The sequence below is a fragment of the Rhinichthys klamathensis genome, unplaced genomic scaffold (assembly GCF_029890125.1).
Source record: "Rhinichthys klamathensis goyatoka isolate OS25496 unplaced genomic scaffold, OSU_Roscu_1.1 h1tg000242l_1, whole genome shotgun sequence".
Lineage (NCBI taxonomy): Eukaryota > Metazoa > Chordata > Actinopteri > Cypriniformes > Leuciscidae > Rhinichthys > Rhinichthys klamathensis.
Window position 1 is genome coordinate 1,815,156 of NW_026606764.1, and position 27,462 is coordinate 1,842,617.

Genomic DNA, 27,462 nt, shown 5'->3' on the forward strand with positions numbered 1-27,462 from the left:
TCCATCTCTCTGCTCACTTTATCCATTTAACTATCTCTCAGGTAACAATTTGGGTACAATTAACTGTGTTTTATCATCTCATACATTTTGTAACTATTTCAAGTGTAACCGTAACCAAATAGGCCTACTGCTATTAAACCATTTCAAAATTATTTTGATTCAGTATTAACTTTGAAGTGCCACCAGGAAAGTGTTTCTCTCCCGACTTCTGTAAAATTGTGACATGTTCATGGAATGTCATGTCTGATGCTAAAAATCAAGGAAATACAAGCACACCATTTTACTTTTACTTTAAAATTTACTTTTAAGATATATTTTTACCATACAGTTTTATAAAACAATATAAAAACAATATCATTCCTAATGAAACATTTTGTTTAATAGGTTCACTCGAATCTGCATGTATCCAAAACCTCTTACAGTTAAACAAGCATTACTGGATTCATTTCTTTAAAATAAATGTGACACATATGAGCCAGCCTCTGATTAATATTTGCTCCAGTTCACTGGAAATTATAGAATGACATTTTCATACCTCTTGCATTATATAAATTATAGAATGACATTTTCAAACCTCTTGCAGTCTTCTTTTGCCAAGTTTTGTCTACACTTGCCATGTTCGTTTTTTTATATATATACTTTCGGAGCAACATAATTTGTGTGAAAAGAAACGATCAGTTTGTTTTGATTCAAAAATCAAGTATAAAATATAGAGGTGGTAATATGACTATATTTATCCTACACTTGTTATGCAGTAAGAAATACTGTGTAATAAATGGCATTTAGTGAATCTAGTGTTGGTTAAAGGACATCTCTGGATATTCTAAGTATCAGATTTTACCCAAGTATTGTCATGCCTGTGGTTATGCCTTAACTTGTTCACTTGTTCTTCACCTTTAATGAGCAAAAACATGAGCGAGTTTGCATGGATTCACATAAAATTAATAAACCTGCAATAGCCTACTGTGTAATATTAGTCAGCAGCTTAGTCAGAACAGCTGTGAAACTTTGTTTAAACCTTTTGTGTGTGTGTGTGTGTGTGTGTGTGTGTGTGTGTGTGTGTGTGTGTGTGTGTGTGTGTGTGTGTGTGTGTGTGTGTGTGTGTGTGTGTGTGTGTGTGTGTGTGTGTGTGTGTGTGTGTGTGTGTGTGTGTGTGTGTGTGTGTGTGTGTGTGTGTGTGTGTGTGTGTAGAGAGAGAAGCCACCCAAAATCATGTAAGCTACAAAAGAATAATTTGTTGACTGATAGTTTGTTTGTTGATATTAATGGTTTATTATGCTAACCAAACACTGTAGCCGCCGTTTTAACTTAGGGGCAATTTGAGCTATAGCCTATAAATCTTTTTATCTTTGCTCCGCAGCTTTCCCCATATAATTGATACCTAAGCCTTATGTGTCAAAGGCTCTATATAGTATAGACATAGCTACAGAAATTTTCAGCAATTTTTTCAAATTCTGTTTTCAGTTTCCAAAACATTGTATTTGGTGTTTTACACACAATTACATAAACAAGCTCTATAGACAGCATTTGTGACATGTCCACTACCATGAATGAATGAATGAATTATGTAGCACTTGTCAACGTCTTTCAGCCAATCAGATAAGTCTAATGGGCTGGACGTAACGTTACGTGATTCATATTAATGAGACGGGGGCGGTAATGATGACGCGCAAGCAGAAAAAGCAGAAGAGAGCAGTGCAGAATTTTTCGCTTCTTCACTTTTCTTCGTCTGTCTGAGGAGATTCACTTTTGCTTCGCATACAGAGTTTTTATTTACCGATGATCAAGACGGAAATAACTAAAGAGTGGATGCAAAGGTAAGTTTAGGAAGCAATTAAAACACGTGTACACTTTGTTTTTAACGATATTTGTAATCCATTGGCATGAAATGAGCAGTTTAATAACATAGGCTACATCAGCTTCTTATTCTGGGCATGCATGGTGATTTTTAGTTATTTACGCATGCAGATACTAATTAATGTTTGCCCTAATTGAGGTTTATGATATAAAAAATGTCCTAGTGTTTCAAAATTAATATAGAAATACCCTATGGACAGAAATAAGTATAAAACAGTGACACATAAAATAAACAGGTTTTATTTACAATAACAAACGATTACAAATAAGTCTACCCATAACTAGTTATAATTACCAACATCTGTTACCTATTCAGATTTTATATCCATAATTCGGATTTTATATTGGCCTAATGTTAAAATGAAAAACTAATTCCATGGAAAAAAATATGTCTTGATAAAAATGTTTAGCTTTTTTTTTTTGTCATAGATTTTAGGTTAAATCCTTATGTATTCAAATGTTAACTATTGGCTGTGAAATCCATTTATTGACTTAGTAAATAATTTATTGATTGGTTTACAGTTTCAGCTTCACACCATCTGTCACTTTTATTTATTTTGTCCAGTTAGTACACCAATGCAGTGTCATATCATTATCATTATCAAGTAAAAGTTATCATTCTGATAGACATTAACATCTGTATAAACAGCTCTGTGGAAGTATGATGCAGGATTCCACTGTAAGCCATTGTTTGCAGTGTGGATTCCAGTAGGTTAGTGATGCTTTAGTGAATGGCTTCTGTGTTTCTTTTCATGCACATGGACAGACACTGATGTCTCATTAGGGGATATAACATCATGGTGTGGGTAGAAGTGTGTGTGTGTGTGTGTGTGTGTGTGTGTGTGTGTGTGTGTGTGTGTGTGTGTGTGTGTGTGTGTGTGTGTGTGTGTGTGTGTGTGTGTGTGTGTGTGTGTGTGTGTGTGTGTGTGTGTGTGTGTGTTGAGAAGAAAACATCGCAAGAGATTGTTGATCCAGATCAGAATCTTCAATAGCCTCTTTTTATATATATACTTTGACCTTAAATTCATAGCAACCACAGCCAGTGGTGCCAAGGGCAGTTTGTATCCTCAACAGAGAGAAAAAACAAGCCAATCTCTAGGAAAAGATAAAAGAGAACCATGTCCCACTCAGAAACATGACTTTCCTTGTCAAAACTGTTCCACAGATATTTGTTTGTTGCAGTTTTGCTGTAGGGAAATGTCACCGCTTAATGTTGCTTGCAAGCAAACCCATGCTTTAGTGTGCTATTTTTGCACCTGACACTGAGTATGACTGGGTATGATAAATGCGTGCAAGGTGAACAACCCTCTTACTAGTATATCTGCTTCTATTTTAATGGCCACACATGGACACTATGTCACTTGTTTATGTTGTATAACCAGGGATCACAGAGTTTGAGATGTTATTGTCAATGCAAGGAATTGCAAAATTAATGGGTCAAATGCATTTTCAAGACCTGACAGGATATTTTTCCATTTTTCATTGCAACAGTTGTTTTGTTTGTTTAGCAAGTCTATTTGTAACAAACGCTTTGTGACAAGTTTCCCAGAAAAAAAGGTGTGGAAGAGGGTGTTCGGAAAATAATAAATGCCTTGAACATGAAAATGAAACCACACTGCTCTCTTTCTTTAATACTATAAGTCAGAAATATGTCTTAAATTTGCATAAGAGCTTGTGATATGAAGTAACAGCTAAATTAAGACTTGTTGTCTCAGGTTGCTGCTCTCTGGTTCTCAAACGTTCTGTTACCACCCCTGGAGATATTTGCACAAGCGTCACAAGAATACATGTACTCACAGTTAAACAGAACCTCATATAGGCTACAGCGCTCTTAACACAAATGAGTCCTGATTGGGGTCTAGCCATCAGACAGCTGTCAGCTTTCTGTGTTTGCCAAAATCAACAGCCATAACCACCACTCCCTCTCCGTTCTGCGCCTTGAAGCTGCACCGTCTCAGTCAACATTGTTACATTAATGCAGTTTAGATTCATGTCACATTCTACCATAATTATGACAAACTCCAGCTGCGTTCTTGGATTTGCTGTCTATTTTTGACCATAACTATGACTGCAAGGACTCAAATGTAAACACCTTTTTTTTTTTTTTGCTAATGAAAATGCAACCACATTATATTTGGGTTAGAGATTTGCTAAATTATACGGTGGCCGAGAAAGCTCAACACGCAACAACTGAAGAAAACGCATGCAAATAGAAGAAAACGCATGCAAATAAAAAAAAAAAACGCATGCAAATAGAAGAAAACGCATGCAAATAGAAGAAAACGCGGTAACACTTTAGAATACGGTTCCTTCGTTAATGAATAACTACACAGGAACAAATGAGTAACACAATATTAACAATCTAGTAAGTACTATTAACTAACAAGAAATTCTGATGAACAAATTTGTAAGTAACAGCGCACAGATGAAAGTGGTAGTTCACTATTAACTAATCAATAACTACTTTTTTTTAATGCTTCCCAGAGAACTACTGTAAGAATCATGGTAACTAACTAGTAATGACTCAAGTGTTACTACATACTTCTAAAGGAATTACTAATTATTTGGATCCGTATTCTAAAGTGAAGATCACGGTAACTAACTAGTAATGACTCAAGTGTTACTACATACTTTTAAAGGAATTACTAATTCTTTTAAGCTTTTGAGGTTTTTGGTGAAGTTTTAGATAGTAATTCCAATAGAAGTATGTAGTAACACTTGAGTAATTACTAGTTAGTTACCATGATCTTCACTTTAGAATACGGATCCAAATAATTAGTAATTCCTTTAGAACTATGTAGTAACACTTGAGTCATTACTAGTTAGTTATCATGATTCTTACATGAAAAGCCAATCCTAAAGTGTAGAATCTTCTAATCCTTCACAAGATATTTGCACACATGTATGAGGTAGGAGACATTAATAAAAAAAAAATTTTGAGGTATAGGTTAAATAATAAAATCACTGTATATGGTATTTGGATGGCCGATAACTCATTATGTTCCAGCCGTCACCGTGACTCTGGCCAATTTTCTGGCATTCCTCTGGACTGGCATTGAATCACTACAGGACAAGTAAGGTCCCGACAACTGCATTTAAAAAGCCATTTCTTTAAAATTATTCAGTTGATAAATAGTTCTCTAGGAGAGAGCATAGGCTAATTATTTCCCAAATCATAAGTCTGCTATGCTATTACATATTGATAAACCTTATGTATTTGTTTACAGCAGTTATTAATGTTAATGTAGTGCTAGTCATTTGTCCTGCATTAGTTATTGATTAGTTTTGCATGAACTATTATTCTTCTTCAGTAGTTCTCTTGGAAGCATAAAAAAAATAGTAGTTACCAATTAGTTAATAGTGAACTACCACTTTCATCTGTGCGCTGTTACTTACTAATTCGTTAATCAGAATTTCTTGTTAGTTAATAGTAGTTACTAGATTGTTAATATTGTGTTACTCATTTGTTCCTGTGTAGTTATTCATTAACGAAGGAACCGTATTCTAAAGTGTTACCGAAAACGCATGCAAATAGAAAAAAAACGCATGCAAATAGAAAAAACACCCGCAAATTAAGAAAACATCTTCATCAGTTTCACAACACACGTGTGCTCCAAATACTCACAACACCACCCAAATACAGAAACGCGCTGCAAATAACACAGACCACAACGGAAATGTTTCCAGGGGAAACGTGCTGGCATAGATATCCATAAATCTATGTGTGCTGGTGCTTACAGCTTAAAATTCTACTTTATGTATTTATTTATTTTTGCAAAACATACAGAGATTACATTTGTATGACATACACCTTGTATACAATATACAAAATGTATTAACAATATGTTCAATGTCATCAGAATACAAATGAGAAAAGAACAATGAGCTGAAAACTAAAATAAATACATAAAAAAGATAGAGAAGAAGAACATGAAGGAAAGATATTTATCTTTTATCAGTTACACTGTACAAATTGTTTCATTGTTTCATAAAGAAAAGTTTCATAAGAAATGTTAGGTAATGTAGGGTCCAAAGTTTTAAAGTTGAGACACATACACGCATATTTTAAAAGCTTTTTTGTAAAGTAAAAATAAAAATGTATTTGCAACCGTTATTTTAACAGCATTATATTTCTGTGGTAAGAACAGCTCTTCAGCTGATGGACGCCGTGCTGCGTTGTCATGGGAACATCCCAGGTGAAAATAATGAGGAATTATGTTGTCTTTCGTTGCTCCTTCATCAAGTGCGTTCCACACGGCTACATAACAGCACACTAGAGCCCTGCTCACTCCAAAGTCCCACTTTAAGGGCTCTGCCGTCTCCCCTTCGAAGGGAGTATGGCATAGGGAAGCTCACGAGCAATAAGCACGTCCCAGCCGGGTTCGTCACTTATTTGGTTCCCCTGGAAACATTTCCGTTGTGGTCTGTGTTATTTGCAGCGCGTTTCTGTATTTGGTTGTGTTGTGAACTTTTGCAGCGCGTTTCTGTATTTGGAGTAAACGTGTGTTGTGAAACTGATGATGATGTTTTTCTTTAATTTGCAGGTGTTTTTTTTCTATTTGCACACATTTTTTTCTATTTGCATGTGTTTTTTTCTATTTGCATGTGTTTGCTTCAGTTGCATCGCGTTGAGCTCTCTCGGCCACCGTAAAATTATGATCTTTTAATCTACAGTTTTTGCCTGGCAGACAAAAGAAATCATACAGACTTGGTATCGGTGATTTTGGCTTATGTCCCGCCGTGACTTATCAGTCGTTATGTGTGTTGTGTAGTGGACTGACTCAGTCGTTAGGTTTGTGCTCCTCTCTGACTGTCAAAGACTAGAATCTGCTCTCCAGTCGATGGAAACCATCTTTATGTGTGTTAAGTCTCAAAGGTGTCTCAAAGGTGCTCAGAATTTTTTTTTTGTTATGCTGCTTGAAAGTCTCCTCCTGATAGCAATCACTCTGTTAAGCGGTCTAAATGTATTTTTATAAATGTATGTCGTCTGTGGAAGGCGTAGGATCATAGAACGTTCGTTCAATCGTTGCATTCGGTCTGAAAGGTCCTATTATAGCATGTGTTCCCTGTCAGTCAACGTGTGTTTGCATACCACTACGCAGGCTGTTCACGCAGACATAATAAGTCATCAGCGCGTTCACGTACGCTGTGCAGACAGAGCGAGAATGGCAGGCAAGCAGCAACAACCTAACTTTCTTTCTGAACCGACAACAAGTGGCACTTGCAAAGGATCTACGATATATCTTCATCAGAGCAGACTCTCATCTCTCAGCTAAACAAACCGTAAACTTGCTGCATCTAATTCTGTTTATAAGAATGTGTTTACGTTTGGTATTGTAGTGTTACTCACTGTACTATAAAGTTTTCTCACCGGTGAATGACACAAGATGTATTGCAGTAACGTTGTCTCCGGTCTTCTTGGCTGTGCGCGTTCATGGTCTCAGGAAGCGTAGCTTTGGACGGCGATTTGCAGCCAGGGAGGGTGGGACATACGCTTTTACTGCTATCAGGCTAAAGTTAGCATTTTCCCAGATGTCTAACAGCACCTTTAAAGGGTTAGTTCACCCCAAAATGAAAATTCTGTCTGTAATTACTCACCCTCATGTTGTTCCAACCCCGTAAAACTTTCGTTCATCTTCAGAAAACAAATTAAGATATTTTTGATTAAATCTGAGAGCTGGATCACTCCTCCATAGGCTTCTAAGGGATCGCAACTTGCCGGCCCAGAAAAGTTAAAGACATCGTTAAAATAGTCCAAGTGACTACAGTGGCTCAATCTTAAGTTTATCAAACGATGAGAATACTTTTTGTGCGCAAAAAACAAACAAAAATAACGACTTTATTCAACTATTTATTTCCTTCTCTGTGGGCCGCGAGATAGTTCACGTAGTGTAACTGCGCAACGCTTCTGTGTTGTACGTCACACGTAGGGTCACTATTGGCCGACGCTGGTCATGTGTGTGACGTATAACAGAAGCGCTGCGCTGTTACACTACGCGAAATCTCGAGGCCAACAGAGAAGGAAATGAATAGTTGAATAAAGTCGTTATTTTTGTTTGTTTTTTGCGCACAAAAAGTATTCTCGTCGCTTGATAAACTTAAAGATAGAGCCACTGTAGTCACTTAGATACAAAAAGATACAAAACTTATACAATTTTAATATAATATATTGCATAAATATGAGAAAACTTAAACAAAAATTGTGTTACCTAAAAAACATGACAGAAAACCATTGTGCTTGGATTTGAAACATTCCTCTTTTCGAAAACTCAGTGTTTTAGCTCAATCCCACCCGAGGCCGGTTTTCTGAATAGTCGGATGTGTGTTGCTGAACCTGTCTAGACAAATCCAGCATGCTGCTTTCATTCCATCTGCCTATGAGATGAATGAATAAGACCTGATGAGGATCAGTGAGATGACCTGGGGTGCAGGGCTCGAGTGATGATTACCAGGTCAATCAGGCACTTTAGCAACGGTTACTCAAGATGGACTATCTGTGCAATCACACTACTGCAAAGATCTCTGGATTAAAGGCATCTGCTAAATACCTTGTAGGTGTTACTACTGGGCAGGCACAAACACACACACACACACACACACACACACACGTGGACTTAGACAAAGAGACACTCTTGTGAAACAGAATGTCTCATGTATGTTGCACAACACTTCTTCATAAGCTTGTCAGACTCAGTGATGAAATAGAAGAACGTTAAGTGTTCACTGCAGCAATGCTTTTATTAATCATAGTTTAGATCAGCTTGTGAAAATTAGGTACTATGTAAAAATTCACATTTACTGATGCCATTTCCTGCAGTAATGTGCAATGTTGATATAACTGGAAATTAAAGCTTTTACTTTGATAGGATCAAATTTAATTAAAGTTTTAAAAATTTGCAACATGGATTTCAGTAGTTTCAGAAGCTTATGTGAATGGCTTTTCAGCATAGCCAAGTTTCTCTTTAAATAACAAATAAAATTATAATTTGGACATAAAAGCTCACAAAACCTTGTGAATGGAGACATTGAGGAGTATTTTATCACCGTTCTAGTGAATTCTTTGCATTCTTTGATAGGGCACCTCATTTGAATATGAACCAACTCATTCAAAATGGGAACTGAAAGGAGTAAAAGAGGAATGTGAACGCTTTCTTTTCCTGTGTCTTTAGCAAGCGTCTCTCACATGATCAGCAGGACTCTACTAATAGTAATTGTGCAATGAAATCTTTTTATTGTTTTATGTAACTCAATGTAAACTACATTTTCCATTAACAACATTGTGACTAAGAAATTGATGCATGAATGGTCCAAGAGTTCTACATTTAGCATGTATTTTAACATACTAAGTAAAAACAAGTTTTTGCCCCTGATAATAAGTTTACAGTAAAATAGATTATCAGAAATAAAAATGAAATGTCATCAGGACAGGGACAACCAGCAGCTCATTGGGTCTAAATAATGGCTCATTTAAGCTGTTTCTGTGAATAATTATGTTTAGTAGGCTTTATTTTTGATTTTATGGACATAAATATGGACTTTTATGGCCAGGTTTCACAGACAGGGCTTAGATTAAGCCAAGATTAGGCCTTAGTTTAATTAGGACATTTAAGTAGCTTTTATAAACGTGCATTACTGATGTGCATTTTGAGACAAAACAATGGCACTGATATATTTTAAGATATTCCAGTGCAAGTTGCTTTCAGTTAAAACCGCCTGAAACATGCATTTTAGTCTGTGAAACCGGGGGTATAACCCTTAAGATTATGGGGAAGTGTAGAACATGTAGACAAACAAATGCCTCTTTGTGGGGAATCAGTACAGAGACCTCATGTACAGAGCACGTTTGCTTATTATATATCGAAGTTTGTGTGAGAATAGCTTAAGTTTTGTATTGTGAGTCAAAAAATTCACAGTAAAAAGTAGGACTTTTCTAAGAGTAAAAGATTCAGCAAAGTCAAAGACTGATTCTTAAGTGCTGACTTAGTTAGATCACACGTAAGTGTTGTGGAATAAGAACTACTGTGATGTAGTAAAAATGAATCAGCCAATCGTGAGTCTGCAAGGGAATGACGTAATAGCATCATATTCAGCGATAACAACCGGCTGGATGTGCATATTCATATGTACATTCTGTATGTATAGTCATACGTAAAGTGACTTTACTGAAAAGTTCTCTGCAGAAACACATATCCAAGTAATATTAATGAAATTCATTGTTGATTCATTTGTTTACATTTAGATTTTATTAATAAGTTGTTGTCACCCCACGATTAACCCATTAATTGCAATAAATGAATATATCAATGGATTTCACTTGTTTGTTCAACTATGGATCACATTTATACAAATTCCACTATTATGCAGGTCTAAAACACATTTTCATGTTGGAGAGTGTGTGGTTTCCTCTATTTTATTTTATTTTTTTTATTATTGCTGAGGGATACAATTCAAATCTGTTCACATTTGTCACTTTTACACCTTTACCAGTTTACAAAAATATTCCTTAATCAGGAATAGCAAAACCCTCCAGTGACAAGTTCTTCATAATACAAAACACCTCAATGCATCTCTTTAAGTTATTCTCAGTTTCAACACAGAAACTATTTACAAAAGAAGGGGGAGGTAGTCGCATCACTCATAATTAAAAAAGACAAAAACAAACAAACAAAAAAATTCAATCTATATCAAAAAGGTATTTGGTTCAATAGGAGTTTATACTCAATCCATTTGGACCAGAAATCAACAAACAAATCCTTCTGAAAATTCACATAAAATGCAATTTTCTCCATATTGAAAATACTTTTTAAGACATCAATCCGATCCTTTATTTGTGGAGGATTAGGTTTATACCAGCATCTAGTTATGGCAAGAAGCAAGAATTATTCTATACGTATGTTTGTTCCTCCTTTCCCAGGAAACCAACGGCATAATAAAGTACCTCAAAACTGCAATCAATTGAAGTGCCTAATCTTTAGTATATGTATATCTTTCCAAAAACATCTTAGGGTAATCCCAAAATATGTGAAAGTGGTTGCCATCCTGAGTGCCACACTGTCTCCAAATATTTGTGCTACCTAAAAAAAATGGAGTGGGAAGTTGCCCATAGTTTACATATTTTTTCCCAATCCTCAATTGTTATTACCAAACTGCTTTCCTTCTCCGACCTCTCCTTAATATACAGTCGTGCCCAGAATTAATCATACCCCTGGTAAATATGATCAAAAATGGCTGTAAAAAATAAATCTGAATTATTTATCCTTTTGATCTTTCATTAAAAAAAATTGCAAAATCCTAACCTTTCATTGAAGTAAAAGAATTGAAAGTGGGGGGGAAATCACATTATAAAATAAATGTTTTTCTCCAAAACACGTTGGCCACAATTATTCATACCCTTTTATTAAATACCTTTTTGCAATCTCCTTTTGCCAAGATAACTGCTCTGAGTCTTCTCCTATAATGCCTGATGAGTTTGGAGAACACCTGACAAGAGATCAGAGACCATTCCTGCATACAGAATCTCTCCAGATCCTTCAGATTCCCAGATCCATGTTGGTTCTTCTTCTCTCCAGTTCACTCCACTCATCAGGTCAGGGAACTGGGACGATCATGGCAGAAGCTTCATTTTGTACTCCCTAACACATTTTTGTGTTGATTTTGATGTTTGTTTTGGATCGTTGTCCTGATAGAAGATCCAACCACGGCCCATTATAAGATTTATAGCAGAAGGCGTCAGGTTTTGATTTTTTATCTGTTGATATTTGATAGAATCCACAATGCTATGTATCTGAACAAGAAGTCCAGGACCTCCAGCAGAAAAATAGGACCCCAACATTAAAGATCCAATGGTATATTAAATTGTACACATGGGATACTTTTTATCCTTGTGTGCCCCAAACCCATCTAGCGTGTTTGCTGCCAAAAAGCTCTTTTTTAGTTTCATCTGACCACAGAAACCTGTGCCATTTGAAGTTCCAGTCGTGTCTGACAACTGAATATGCTGGAGTTTGTTTTAGGATGTGCGAGGAGCATTTTTCTTGAAAACCTCCCAAACAACATGTGGTGATGTAGGGGTTGTTTGATATTTTTTTTAAATAGGCTTTCTAAACCCCAAGACTCCAACGATCACAGATGGATAATTGCAGAGACTAGTTGAGAGTCTTTGGCCACTCAAACCATCCTCCTCACTGTCCATTAAGAAAATATAGACACACGTCCTCTTCCTGGCAGAATCGTAACATCTTTAGTTGATTATAACTTCTTAATTATTGCCCTGATGGCCAAAATAGGGATTTTCAATTCTTTAGCTATTTTCTTACATACACTTTCTATTTTGTGAAGCTCAACAATCTTTTGATGCACATCAGAACTATGTTCTTTGGTTTTATTCATTGTGATGGATGATTAAGGGAATTTGGCCTTTGTGCTTCCTCATTTTTAAACTCCTGTGAAACAAGAAGTCATAGCTGGACAATTTCACGTTCCTAGTCACCCTGGTGTGCTAAAAAAGGTAAACATTAATGGGAATATACTTCAGAGATATTTTATTCATAAAAAATTATAGGGGTATGAATAATTGTGGCCAACGTGTTTTGGAGAAAAACATTTATTTTATAATGTGATTTCCCCCCCATTTTCAATTCTTTTACTTCAATGAAAGGTTAGATTTTTGCCAATTTTTTGAATGAAAGATCAAAAGGATAAACGATGCAGATTTATTTTTTACAGCCATTTTTTATCATATTTACCAAGGGTATGATTAATTCTGGGCACGACTGTACATAAAGAATAATCTCCTTGAAAATATAGAATTTAGTAATAGTCTTCTCCATTGGTTGAGCATTACACGCTGAGGGGATTATTTTAAGTACTAAAGCAATCTTGTTTGGATCTTCGTCAGACATTTTTAAAATTTTCTAATAGAAATGTTGTCGCAATTGTAGATATCTGAAGAAGTTCTTAGATTCTACAATGAATCTTTCTTTCAAAGATTGAAAGTCTAATAATTGTCTTTTATCCATTATTGAACAACAGGCAGTAATTCCTTTCCTATACCATATTTTGAAACGCATATCTAACGTATTTGGTTTAAAGTCAAATGTACTCCATTTCAGTACTTTCACAAACTCTTTTATTTTATACTCCTTAATAACCTCATACCAAAATGTTAGAGTTACCCTAATACATTGGTTTTATTTTTTATTAGATTTTCATATGCAATTTTCGCTTGTATAGGAATCTCCCCAAACCAACCACTCTCAATATCTTCAATTTTAAATTTCACCCTTGGTCTCTTACCCTGCCATATGAATCTGGAAATCAATGTGTCCCATTCTGTAAATAGTTTTTTTGGGCAAGGCAATAGGTAAAGACTGAAATAGATGTTTTGCTTGAGTGAGTCAATTCTAGATCTCATATTTTAAAAAAGGTAGTAAATTCCATCTTGCAATGTTTATTTTATTTTATTTTATAAATGGGACCATAATTAAGTATTTCTAAGTCCTTTATATCTTTGGAGATATGTATTCCAAAATATTTAATAAATTTAAGATCCCATTTTAAGCAATAGTTTATTTTTTATTTTATTTCGGTGGATTGAAGTTCAAAAGTCAATATTGTGTTTTTAAAATATTAAAGGGATCCAAAGATTTTTAATGTTTCCATTAGCTCAACCAACAACTCAGTTGGATCCTTTAAATACACCAATATGTCGTCGGCAAAAAGTGCTCATCTTCTTTAATATATACCTTTTATTTTTGAAATTTGCCTAATCCGCTATCCCAAGGGTTCAATAAACAATGCAAAGAGGAGAGGGGACAGAGGGCCACCCTTCACACCCCTACCCAATGTGATGCTCCCTGACAGATTACCATTTATTTTAATTCTTGCTGAAGGACAAGATTAGGCCTATATGTTTTGAATTACTTGCATGGAAATTAAACTTTGAAAGAACACTCTTGACTAAAAAGCCAATTGACTAAATCAAAAGCCTTCTCGGCATCAAACTCTTGTTCCACCTCCTTACGTTTACACTTGGCATTGACATGCGACCTGTATCCGGATGTTGTCCACATACACATTAAAAAGACAAGTGTAAACGCGCTTCTGATCGGAATCTTATCCGATCAGTGTGTCCAGGTTCGGAGGGACGCATTGTGATCGGATCTCAGTGTAATGTAAACGCAATCCAGCCATCGTGTCTGCATTCACAGGTGGACGTCACACAAAACCCGGCCCACTGTCATTATTCCCCCTCCTCTCTCCAGGAGTTGCTGCATGAAGCTGTGTGGTTTTGCGATACAGTCGAGTGCGATCTATCCTCATTATTAGTACGTGCAGCCTCTTCATCCTCCTCATTTTGCGAGATTTGTAAAATGTACCCCGACTGAAAACTGTTTTTAAAAGAAAACCCACCACTTCAGGTCGACTTTGACCCAGAGCCATCCTTTTTTTTTTTTTTTCGCGGTAATCCGACATCCGATCTTTTATCCAGATACAGAAGCCACTTGATGTGGACAGGTGTAAACGCACCGTGTCCTGATTGGCTTACGATCCGATATGCTAGATCGGATCACTATGATCGCATGTTAATGCCAAGTGTAAACGCTTGCTTGATTGTTTTCACCTGATCCTCATGCGCTGTTCCCTTTATATTGTGCCTCTTTCCCTCATGTCTTTGCTGGTTTGGTGTGTATGCGGTTCTCACAAATATTGTCAGTCAGTGCTAAATTTATTTTTATTTATTTTTGTTTGTATGTTCCAGTTACTTATTTCTAGAAAATATTTATTTTATTTACTTTATTTTTCCCTTTACTAGCTCCAGTTATTATTTAGTCTATTTTGTTTTCTCTAGTCATAGTTGTCCGTTTTTTGTTTCTGTTATTGTCGTCTTGTCTTTTTGAGTCTTGTCTTGTGTTGATTCCTGTTCTACCCTGGTCATCGACTCTCCTGTCCTGGCAAGCCACTCTAGTGCCTAGTGCTGGTTACATCTATGCCAAGCCTCTGGTTCCTTGAGCTGCTGTCAAGTTTCCACCATTGCCACCAGCCGTTTGGACTGTCCCTGCCTGTGTGTCTTTTCAAAGCAAAAACGTTCTGTGTGAATGGCCCCTTACTGAGCAGCTTTATGCACACAGCCCCAGAATTTTAAACCCAAACATTTATATGGTGTCCTCAACGTCCCAACATCTTTTCTCACGTCTGTCTGTTAAACATCTTTACACAAAAAACCCACTCCACTGCTTTCTCAAAGAGAATTGTATCTACTTGCCCAACCGGACAAATGCCCTGCTTAAAACAATTTGAAGGAAGGAAGGAAGGAAGGAAATTATTTTATTTGAAACAGGGACAATGCACAATAAACATTAAACTTGTTAAACAAGAGAATATGTCTTGGGCCAGGTTGTAGCAACATTTGCTAATTTGCACCTGTAGTCCCTGGGCAGGTATAACAAATTTAAAATTTAAAATAAAATTGCACATGAGTTTGAAAAGAGTGATGTCCATCATACAGGTATACAGATTAACAATACAGAAACAGGGAGACCATCAGCCTATTTACTCTCGGTTTCACCCCTCCCCAACAAACACATAAACAATATAGCAGCATCTTAAACACATTATAGCACAATTCAACTCTAGACAATCATTCATAGACAACACACACACAATCTTAACAATGTGTGCAAACTTGCTTACTTAGCAACCAACTCTTTGACAAGCCAGAAAAAGTGTGAAAATCTGTGCATAAAATATGTTCCGTGGGAAGGGTATTCCACTGTCTCATAGCGATACTTGAGAAAGAGGAGCTCCCAAGTTTAGTTTTACGACGAGGGAGGTTACACTCCCCCCTTGTGACACTTCTAGTTGTTCGCTCTGTTTTTTCAGAGCATAGTGTGACAAACTTTTTCAGAGGGGGAGCAGTAGCACTATATATGATTTTATGTATCAAAGACACATTCGAGTATTTTATTAAATTGTCAAGACTAAGCAGCTCATATTTGACCAATATATTACAGTGATGATAATAACGAGTTTTTTTATCATGAATCTTGAGGCAGTCTTTATACAGGGATTCTATGGGTTTAATGACTGTCTTACATGCTTGAGACCAGGATGTAATACAGTACAAGAGGTGGGAAATAATCATTGCATTTAAATATGTACTGGATGCAACAGTGGTGAGGGAATTTCTTATGTATCTATAATTTACTAAGTTAAATTTCAATTTATTGCACATATTTTTAACATGACCTTTAAAACTAAGCGTCGAGTCTAGAGTTACCCCCAGATACTTAAATGCATCTACATGTTTTATATGTTGGCCACTTACTAAAACTTCCGGATAAATATTAAGTTTAGACCGGTTTGTAAAAAACATAGTTACAGTTTTCTCAACATTTAATGTAAGGCATGAGTCATATAACCAGTCACTGACCTTACTCATAACATCTGATAACTTTTTGGCTACTTCTGTTGCACTTCTCCCATGGGTATATAAAACTGTATCATCAGCATACATAACAATGTTTGTACCCTTGCAAATCAAAGGCAGGTCATTAATATATAAGCAAAACAATAGAGGCCCTAAAATTGATCCCTGTGGTACTCCCACAGTGGAGTCAAGAGACGTTGACAAAGTTCCATTTATTTGCACACATTGTTTTCGATTTATTAAATAAGATTTTATCCAATTTTGGACATTTACTGAAATATCGTATTTACCCAACTTGTTTATCAGTACCTCGTGATTCACTGTATCAAAGGCTTTGCGTAAATCTAAGAAGACTGCTCCCACCACTCCTCCTTGATCTAGGCTCATTTTAATTTCCTCAAGGAAGTAACAGCATGCAGTTTCAGTGGAATGTTTTTTTCTGAAACCAAATTGCATCGGATGTATTTAATTTTGTTTTTAAAAACTTTTTCAAAGAAGCATCCCTTTTTTTCATTATTTCCCAGAGATTAGTGTTAAACCAGGGTAGATTATATTTTTTATTTGTTTTCTTGCCCCTTTTCTTGGTGTATTTTAAAATAATGTCTTTAATAGTTGACATTAAATCAGCACTAGCTGGCTCACAGGGCATACTACCAATTTTGTCATACCAGTTTACTTGCTTTATCTCATTTTCAATAAAGGCCATGTCCTTTGGAGCGATAAAGGGCATGGAATTCCCCTTCACCGAATTCAGATTTTTAAAGCGTGTTTTTGACAGTTTCCTGGAGACCAAAGTAAGATTATGATCTGATAGCCCAGTGATAAGGTTATAAATCTTTTTAATTCTATCTGGTTTATTTGTAAAAATTAAATCTAAAAGTGTTTGGGAAGATTTTGTTATTCTTGTAGGCTTATGGATTATCTGCATCATCTGAAAAGTTTTGGCAATATCTTTAAGCTTTTTCCTACGCGTTTTGTCTTGCCAATTTAAATTGAAATCACCCATAAGAATAACTTTCATTTTTCCATGTTGTTTAAGTATAACATTTAGACAATCATAAAATTCATTTGTGGCGGTAGGAGGGCGGTAGACTGCAAAGACAGCAAAATACATTTGGGGAGATAATGTAATTTTTACCCCCAAGCATTCCAGATTGTTTTCTGAAAAAACTATTTGCTGACTTTGAATGCTGTCTTTAACATAAATCAGGACTCCACCCCCTTTCCCTTTCCTTCTGTCCCGTCTGTACACATTATACCCTGGAATATTAAAAACAGATAAAGGTGTTGTTGGGGTTAACCAAGTCTCTGTGAGGCATAAGTAGTCGATGTTTGAGTCCGTTAATAAATGTTCAAGTTGTTCGGTCTTTGAAATAAGGCTACGTATGTTCAAGTGGCCACCAAAAATGCCTTTCGGCTTCGTTTTAGCGTCCCACAACACACTCGCATGATTTACAGTCTGAAACAATTTCATCTGCTGCTGTTTAAGGCACGAAGTTATCATCATGTTTGTTGGAGGAATATTACCTCGAGTTCCCGCGCCGGTAAAGGCAGCATGCTTCGCCGGGATGTCAAAATCAGCCGTTTGGTCAATGTCCAAAGATCTCGGTCCAGGATTTGAATGGACATCTCCGCACAAAAGGAGGATTGCGCAGAGAACGACGGCTGGGCCTGGCTTTGTTGACATAGATGTAGAGTGTCCACGCAGCTCATTTTGTCAAGTCAAGTCAAGTCACCTTTATTTATATAGCGCTTTTTACAATACAGATTGTATCAAAGCGCTTCACAGTGATAACATGAAAACAATATAACAAAAACAATATAACAATATAACAAAGTTTGTTTCTAAAAGAAATTGCGTCAACGTCCACCTTAAGTAAGGCAGATCAATAATATTATTGAATATCAAATGTTAAATGTCCCCAACTAAGCAAGCCAAAAGCCAAGGCAACAGTGGCAAGGAACCAAAACTCCATCAGGTGACAGAATGGAGAAAAAAACCTTGGGAGAAACCAGACTCAGTCGGGGGGCCAGTTCTCCTCTGGCCAACGAAGGAACAGTGCATGATTCGGGCAGCATTACAAGTCAGATTGGATCGGAACATTTAGAGTATTTTTTGGAAGTCCAAGTATGCACGCCGGTCTTAAGACGAGTTGTTGAGGATCAGTGCCGTCCACCATAGAGAGTCCATATCGCCCGTGTTGAGTCGTCACTTCATAGGCTTTGTGATTGGAGCATCTGAAGTCTCCGTGAGAGGCTGGATACAAACTGGAGCTGACGAACGCCATTTTCTCGGGACTCGCGTTTTTTTTTTTGCACGCCTCGCTCGACCATCATCCAGGATGTTTGAGTATAGGATATACTGGCTCCACGAGACCACCGGCACACCGACAGCGAGTTTTGCAGGTGAGTCCATAAGCACACGTTTAGAGGTAGAGCTCCAGCTCACCCATATCTGTGAGCCCATCAGAAAAAGCAGGTGCATCACCAAAATAACGTGGTGTAAGGACGTATTAATTTTAACAGAGTTTTTATATCGCCGAGGCGCCCAAGTTTCATGTCGTATTTTATGATAACCTGGCGGTCTCCCAGTATGGTTTAGGAGAGGTAAGACAGCAGTACCTGCCACTCTGCCGCTACCAGCCGCCATCTTTTTTCCTCCTAAGAACCTAAAGAATATAAAAAAGAATCTAAAAAAAAAAAATTAATAAAAAATAAATAGGGAATCACCAAAAACGCGAGGATGATTCTGATTTTATGTAACTGGCGATATACACTCACCTAAAGGATTATTAGGAACACCATACTAATACTGTGTTTGACCCCCTTTCGCCTTCAGAACTGCCTTAATTCTACGTGGCATTGATTCAACAAGGTGCTGAAACCATTCTTTAGAAATGTTGGCCCATATTGATAGGATAGCATCTTCCAGTTGAGGGAGATTTGTGGGATGCACATCCAGGGCACGAAGCTCCCGTTCCACCACATCCCAAAGGTGCTCTATTGGGTTGAGATCTGGTGACTGTGGGGGCCATTTTAGTACAGTGAACTCATTGTCATGTTCAAGAAACCAATTTGAAATGATTCGAGCTTTGTGACATGGTGCATTATCCTGCTGGAAGTAGCCATCAGAGGATGGGTACATGGTGGCCATAAAGGGATGGATATGGTCAGAAACAATGCTCAGCTAGGTCGTGGCATTTAAACGATGCCCAATTGGCACTAAGGGGCCTAAAGTGTGCCAAGAAAACATCCCCCACACCATTACACCACCACCACCACCAGCCTGCACAGTGGTAACAAGGCATGATGGATCCAGGTTCTCATTCTGTTTACGCCCGGACCCCCCTAGAGTTACCGAGCTCCTCCACCCACAAAAATACTGTCGGAAACACGTAGGCTATATGATGGTCTACGAAAAATACACATTTTATTATCTTATTATTACAATACATGATCAGGATTTTGCCACCTCGCCTCGTTTTGAGCCAGGAAAAAAACTGTCTTTGTATGTATATACCATCTGAGTTGTGTCTTAACATGCAGTGTTATCCAACACCAGAGATTATAAAATATAGCAGTGTAGACGGCCTGAGTGCTCTAACTCGGCAGGATGATTAATGAACTTGCCCAGTGGCTCCTGAGAGTCTGACAGTTAGTTATCTTACTTCTTGCATGAATTACAAATCAACATTATTGAATGTTGTTACTCTAATTGGGTTTGAACAAGCTATGTTTTCACTCTAATTTGTATTTTACTTACTATATTTGGACTATACAAATGTGTTTTCCATGCACACAGAGAATCAGGGCCGTCGCTATCCTGCCCCCTCAGTCAAGATGAATGTGAAAATAGATTTTAATGATGAAATAGACTCTTTTTTTTTAAACACATATGATGAGTGCATAGGCTTTATACTTTCTAGGATATTAGGCTACTAGCAGCATTTTAGTTAAGTACAGTCTGTTTTGTCACATTTGACACAAACTTCCCGCACCAAGAAAAATGCAGCTAAGTAGGCTAAAGGCATGATAAAATATATATTTTTTCATGTTTGGTGGACTAGTTAGTTGATTATTTTTCTGTATTGTTATTATTTGTCACTGGTTCCAGTTCAGGCTGTTATAACTTACCATGAAATTATGCATCTGTTAAACGGGTCTCAATAAGTGTGTTACGTGTTAGTGAAGCGGTCATAAGCGTGTGTTTCATAGTAAAGCAAACACAATTACTTTTTGGTGGTGGTGGTCTGGATTCATGGTAAAACCGCTGAAATTGTTTAACTAGGACTAAAATTTGTTTATTTCATGGATATGGAGACAAATTTTTGAATGTAATGCCTTTTTGTTTTATGTAATGTTATTCAGTGCTCTGCCATCTGTATTTTCTCAGTAGTTTTTAGATTAATAATTGTGGTAGCTTCATACGGGTCGACAAATATGTGAATGGGCCACATTTGTTATTCTAGCTGGGGATACTTTGTGCTACGCCATCGCCCCCTTTCTTTACTTCATATGCTGCGGTGTGTGGAACACTTCTACTGTACTTCTGAAAATAATTTACCAGTGTCATTTAAGGATCTATTTATTTTAAGTTCTCTATCACCATTGAGATCTTATATATCAGTGTTTCTTCTACACAGCAGTGAGATTAAGGGGAGACCTTTGCTTAAGTCACTTTCTTTTCTCCTGGGAAAGACTCCAATAATGTCTCCTATGATTTCAGAAGAGATATTAGCAATACCTCAAACTGTGCCAACATTCATATGTCAGAGATTTCAATATGAACTATGAATTCAACATCAAGTGGTTGTTTCATTTGTGTCTATTTTAATTACTCCCAACTGAAATTATATGAGAAACATACTGAGACAATTAAAGTTCATTCTCAATGAGAACTCAATCTCCAGAGCTGTGAAAAACCATCTACTGAGAAATAATATGGATAAGCGTAATTCAAAGTGCTTTGTTTTCAATCTTTATTGAAAGGACAGTGGACAGGTAATGATGGGGAGGGATCAAAATATGAATTTATTGATTTTGATGTTTGGCTCAATTTTGATCAATTTGGGGTATTTTGTGGGAATTGTTTGTCCACCATTTTTAATGACCCATAAAACAAAATGTAATTTATAAAATATAAAGACAATATAATATAATATAATATATAAGGGATAATGGCCAGTTTCGGTAAGTGGTCTCATATACTACTAACTAAAACCCGCAATAAAAAAACACCAAGAAGACTCTAACATTGTTGGCCAAAACAGAATGAAGTATTCCAGAGAACTGTGTAATAAAACAGTTATTGTAAATTCAATTAAATATACCCAAAAGCAAGCACCAACCACCTAGCAATGCACTGAAAGCACGGCAGTGTTATTTTAGTATCACTGATATGCTATTATTGTAACGGTTATCAGCTGGAGTGCCCTTGAGAGCCACCTGAGGGCACTCCACATCAGACTATCATTGTTCACTCACAACTACATTTCCCATAATTCACTGCCTGGACTCATCATCCCTGATTATCACATTCACCTGTGTCTCATTATATTGTTTAGTTCACCCCATATAATGAGACACAGGTGAATGTGATAATCAGGGATGATGAGTCCGGGCAGTGAATTATGGGAAATGTAGTTGTGAGTGAACAATGATAGTCTGATGTGGAGTGCCCTCAGGTGGCTCTCAAGGGCACTCCAGCTGATAACCGTTACAATTATATTGTTTATTAATATTTTGAATTAATTTGTATTTTACATTTTCCAGTTTAATTTTAGTTTTATTTAACGTTAATTCAAAAAAAAAAAAATTATGTCTATGTAGTTTTTATTAATTTATTTCAATTTTAGTTATTTTAGTACATCAAGATAAACCAAATGAAAATGAGAAATATTGTCTTGGCAACAAGCTGAAATAAAATAAGTTTAAGTTTATATATATATATTATTTGGTTTGATTTCAGTTAACATTTATTTTTCAGTATTTCAGTATATTTTTCAGGGTTTTTTTTAAGTTTTGGTTTCGATTAACTATAATAACCCTTCCGTACAGTCAACCACCACTTACGTTTTCTTCAGAAAAAGTAAAAATCTAGTATCTAATAATTATTATCCATGTATGACTACACTGACTCCTAAACATTTCTGTTTTTTTTTTTTCAGAATGTGAGGCAATATCCATTAAGATGGAATCTCTTAACCATTCCACCTCCACTTTGCCTTCCTGCACCTACAAGGAGGAGTTCAAGCGCTACCTCCTCCCATCCGTCTACAGCCTGGTCTTCATCTTTGGACTGCCGCTCAATTTCATTATCATCCTGCGGATCTGGGGCTCACGGCGCACACTGACGCGGACCAAGATCTACATGCTGAATCTAGCCGTGGCGGACTTTCTGTACGTCTGTTCCCTTCCTCTTCTCATATACAACTACGCCAGCAAGGACTACTGGCCGTTCGGCGACTTCACCTGCCGTCTGGTTCGCTTTCAGTTCTACAGCAACCTTCACGGAAGCATCTTCTTCCTCACCTGCATCAGCTTCCAGCGCTACATGGGCATCTGCCATCCGATGACGCTGTGGCCTAAACAGGGCGGGCGCAGGTTGGCATGGTTGGTCTGCGCTGGCGTTTGGGTGGCCGTCGTCTTGCTCTGCGCTCCCACGTTTGAGTTCGCCGCCACCGGCATCCAGCGCAACCGCACGGTGTGCTACGACCTGAGCGTTCCCGTTCGTGCAACAGAATACTTCCCGTACGGCATCACCTTGACCTGCCTGGGCTTCGTCGTGCCCTTTCTGGTGATCGTGGTGCTGTACTGCAAAATGGCGCGGGTTCTCTGGCAGGTCGGCGAAGCCAGAGAAGTCTCGGCCGCGGAAAAGAAGAATAAAGCCATCAGGATGATCATCATTGTAACGCTGGTGTTCGCCATCAGCTTTTTGCCGTTCCACATGACGAAGACGCTCTACCTGCTAGTGAGGACTTTTCCCACGGCCCCCTGTGAACTGAGGAACCTGCTGGCTGTGGTGTACAAAAGCACCAGACCCTTTGCCAGCATGAACAGTGTTTTGGACCCCATTCTGTTCTACTTCACCCAGCCGCAGTACAGGCGCAGTACCAGAAGCCTGCTGCTCAAAATCACCTCACTGAAAGACATGACTGCCAAAATCTGACTGGAACACGCCTGGTTTTGTCTAATATTACTGTATATGAAAGGTTTAGTTCACACAAACATGACAATTCTGTCATTAATTACTCACCCTCATGTCGTTCCAAATACGTAAGACTTTTGTTCATATTCGGAACTCAAAAGAAGTTATTTTTAATGAAATCTGAGAGCTTTCTGTCCCTCCATTGACAGCCTATGCAACTACCACTTTCAATCCCCAGAAAGGTAGTAAAGACATCATTAAAGTAATCCATGTGACTTCAGTGGTTTCACCTCAATTTTATGAAGTGAATCGAGTGCTTTGTGTGTGCAAAAAACCCCCATAATTGACCACTTTATTGACTAAATGTTAATCTCCAATGCACGTTCATGACAACACCACGTTGTATGTGTGTTGTGTTGACGCAAGAGCAGACGTTGTTGCGTGAATGTGTGTCAGAGATTATTATTTAGTAAATAAAATGGAAAAATTATGTTTTTTTGGCCCAAAAAAGCATGTCGCTTCATAAAATTGAGTTTAAACCACTGGAGTCACATGGATTACTTTTATGATGTCTTTACTACCTTTCTGGGGCTTGAAAGTGGTAGTTGCATTGGCTGTCAATGGAGGGACAGAAAGCTCTCAGGTTATATTAAAAAGATCATTTGAGCTCGGAATATGAACAAACGTCTTACAGGTTTGGAGCGACATGAGGGTGAGTAATTAATGACAGGATTTAAATTTTTGGGTGAACAAACCCTTTCATACAAGACACTACAGTCAAATACATTGTTTTTTCATGCACTGGACTTTTGAGATTTAGGCTATTTTGCTTCCATAACTTGTCTTCTTTCAGACTAGTCAAAAGAACATCCAAAATACACATTTAAGTGTTTAATTTATTACAGTTTATCTATTTGCATGTGTATTTCAATTATAAATACATATCTTTAAAAGCTTTGCGTTTTTTTCGCCTGCACTCAACCAGAAATCTCCACTTCAGCAGCTTTACATACTCCAAACTTTAGTTTTATTCCTTTCTAGATTATTTTCTAGTTTGTTCATATATCATTTGCCTGATTTATATAATATTGTATTCTTAAAAACATGATGACATTTTTTTCAGACTGTTGGGAGTATGTTCTGATTTATGGACTGATAAAAAGAGATATACAAATTCTCCTTTGTAAAAAAAATGAAATGAATCAATCATTTTAAATCTGGCTTTATCCTGCATGTGTTCAGATTTTGGTTCTGGAAATGTACACAAATGAGTACATTTAAAAATAAAAAAAAGCCATTGTTTGCATATTTAAACAACATTTCAGAAAACTTGTAATGGAAAATGTCATGTCTTTATGTAGTGTGATTAATTACCTGGGGGAGTATGGTGATATCTACAGTATTAGTTAACAAAAATATTGCACATATTTACCTGTGGTGTCTTGGCGTTAAGATAATTAGTAGGTTGTGTGGATGTTGAAACCAAAACATTTTTTATATTTATATACAAAACGTACAAAGCATTTAGGATCTCTACTGTGAAAGGAGTATGTAATGGCTGAAGGAAGTGACCCTTTTGATCGATTCGGTGTTACAAAAAATCATTTATTAAGATTGAAACTATCGTGCATCACCCTATGGACATTTGCATTTGCTTTGAGTTAGAGAACAGCCCACCAAAGCATGGCAGATGACTAGTGGAGCTGTGAGCTCGTACCCTGTGAATGGCAGCTGAATGAGATGACTAGTTTGGCTGATCCAGTCAAGATCAGCTGATCTCTCCTTACATGTGAAAAGGTGGTGCATTTTATTAACATGTTATGATGGCAATAGGAAATAAGAGAAGATACAATTGCTGATATAAGACTAATAGAGCTGAGAAATAAGAAATGTTTCTAATCCAAGGGGATTTAGAGTGCAACTTAAAGAAATAATCTTTCATTTTTAGTGAAGTTACATTAGTGGTGAAAGTATGAACTTTTTGTTATTTTGATATGAAAGAAATAGAAATCACACATTCTTTATTCATATTAAGAAGTTTTATTTATATATTTTTGTAATATATAATTCTGTTTTATGACTTGTGTGTGTGTGTGTGTGTGTGTTTATATAAATAAAATATGAAGCAGCACAACTGTTTTCAACATTGATCAATATAATGCAGCCTTGGTGAGTATAACAGACTTTAAAAAAAAAAAAAAACATTTAGTGATCCCAAACTTTTGAATGGTAGTGTTTAAAGTATGCATGATATATAGGTTCGAGGTAACTCTTTTGAAACAGTGAAGAGTGGAATTATGGATGAGACATAGAGATGAATAGAAGCATTTGGAATGGAAAGAATAACACCATCTGTTTACCATACTACATCTGCTGCACATTATCTGAAGGAAAGTCATTATCAGATGTTTGATGGTTTAATAACATGTTGTACAGCTCAAGATCCTTATGAAGTGACGTCTTGTCCTACAAGAGAAGGATCTAGTGTTAACAACAACATATGAACAGTGCCTGATTCAGGAACAGAGCTGTGCTGCTGTTCTGTCATTGTGTTTTCATGAACAGGGCAGTTTAATCACAGATATAGACATCTTTTATTTGAAAGCTTGACCAAAATCTACAAAACCTTATAAATACCATCAAGAAAAAAGCTAGAATGCATCAACAGAGTATATTTGAGTGTGTTTCAGTCATTTGGCCAGTATTATGTTTGTGATTTTTTTTGTGTAATTTTTTATGAATTTTGTCTTCTCTATTCAATCTACTGTATATATCTGACGGGCAAATAAGAAACTTTTCCTTCAATGTGCACAAATATGAAGCTAAATAAAATAGTTTGTTTTTATGTTCGGAGTGGAATACTAACATAAAGCATACACTGCATTCACATATACTATATCCTGCGGTTTCATTGAAATTGTTTGAGAAACATTATGCATTAATTTGCGGTGATAAACATTTCAAACAGAAGTATCCTACACATGACCTTTCCATGTTGCATATTTGATTCATCAAGTGGCATTCAGTTATCATTAAATAAAAATAAAAAATTCATTATTTTGCATTTTTTAACCCTGAAAAAAAAAGTGCTAGTCCAATCAAATAATGAGTAAAGAAAAGACTGATATTATTTCAGGTTCATCATGCTAGAAGTGGAAGGTCAAGTAGGGAATTTTGGATATGTTATCTAGCACAGTGTGCTCTGGTTGTACACAGTATTTTTTTGCAAATGTAGCAGATCATGTGTATTCCATGCATACAAGCAATTTGCATACACTAGTGCAGAGATAGTAGTATTGTATGCTATTTTTAACATATAGGCTAGTGCTACAAATTTAACTAATGAGCAACTTCAACTCACTTTGAAGCAACAACCATTTGTGTCTCAGGCATTATGAACGACCAGTAGGTGGTATAGTTTACCTATGAAAAAGTTTTTGTTAATAAAAGCAGATGTGATGTTTGCACATTAAACTGGTCTTTTGCTTCCTGCTTCAGTATAAATGGTCAAGCATTAGTTGAGTGTATACTGAGAGAAAGAATTTAAAGAAATGAAATAATTTATGAACATGCAACTTTGGGGCAAAATTCATCACTGTCCATATAATGATGAATACACATGTCACTGTTATCCAAATGTACTTAAAGCAAAGTCATTGCATCTGTGTCTATATTTGTAGTATAAGAATACAATATATTTTTCAAGTAAGTACACTAGTTATTGAATGCTTGTATAGTCAATGTGCAAATAAAATGTCTGACAATTAATGTTTGTTTTTGCTTTTGATTTATACATATCAAACACTATTTCTCTAAATAATTTGGTAGAATCTCAAGATGTAAGTATAATATTCAATCAAGCTATTTTAATATAGTGTATTTCCTAAATGTTGTAAATTGTTATACATGAGGTCTTTCTGAATGAATTTGTTATTGAAACGTGTTATGTGAAATTTTGATTTGTGAAATAAATTTAATTGACAAAAGTGACAAATAATTTACAATATTGTATTATCTTAAAAGGATAGTT

The 27,462-nt window shown here is 36.5% G+C and overlaps 1 protein-coding gene across 1 annotated transcript; it reads left to right on the forward strand.

The window, feature by feature from the left end:
- The first annotated feature begins 1,682 nt into the window (after positions 1 to 1,682).
- On the forward strand, positions 1,683 to 23,565 carry LOC130100437 (P2Y purinoceptor 3). The gene is made up of 2 exons (XM_056265907.1): positions 1,683 to 1,817; positions 22,453 to 23,565. The coding sequence occupies exon 2, from the start codon at positions 22,476 to 22,478 to the stop codon at positions 23,451 to 23,453; it is 978 nt and encodes a 325-aa protein (XP_056121882.1). The 5' UTR covers positions 1,683 to 1,817; positions 22,453 to 22,475; the 3' UTR covers positions 23,454 to 23,565.
- The last annotated feature ends 3,897 nt before the right edge of the window (positions 23,566 to 27,462 follow it).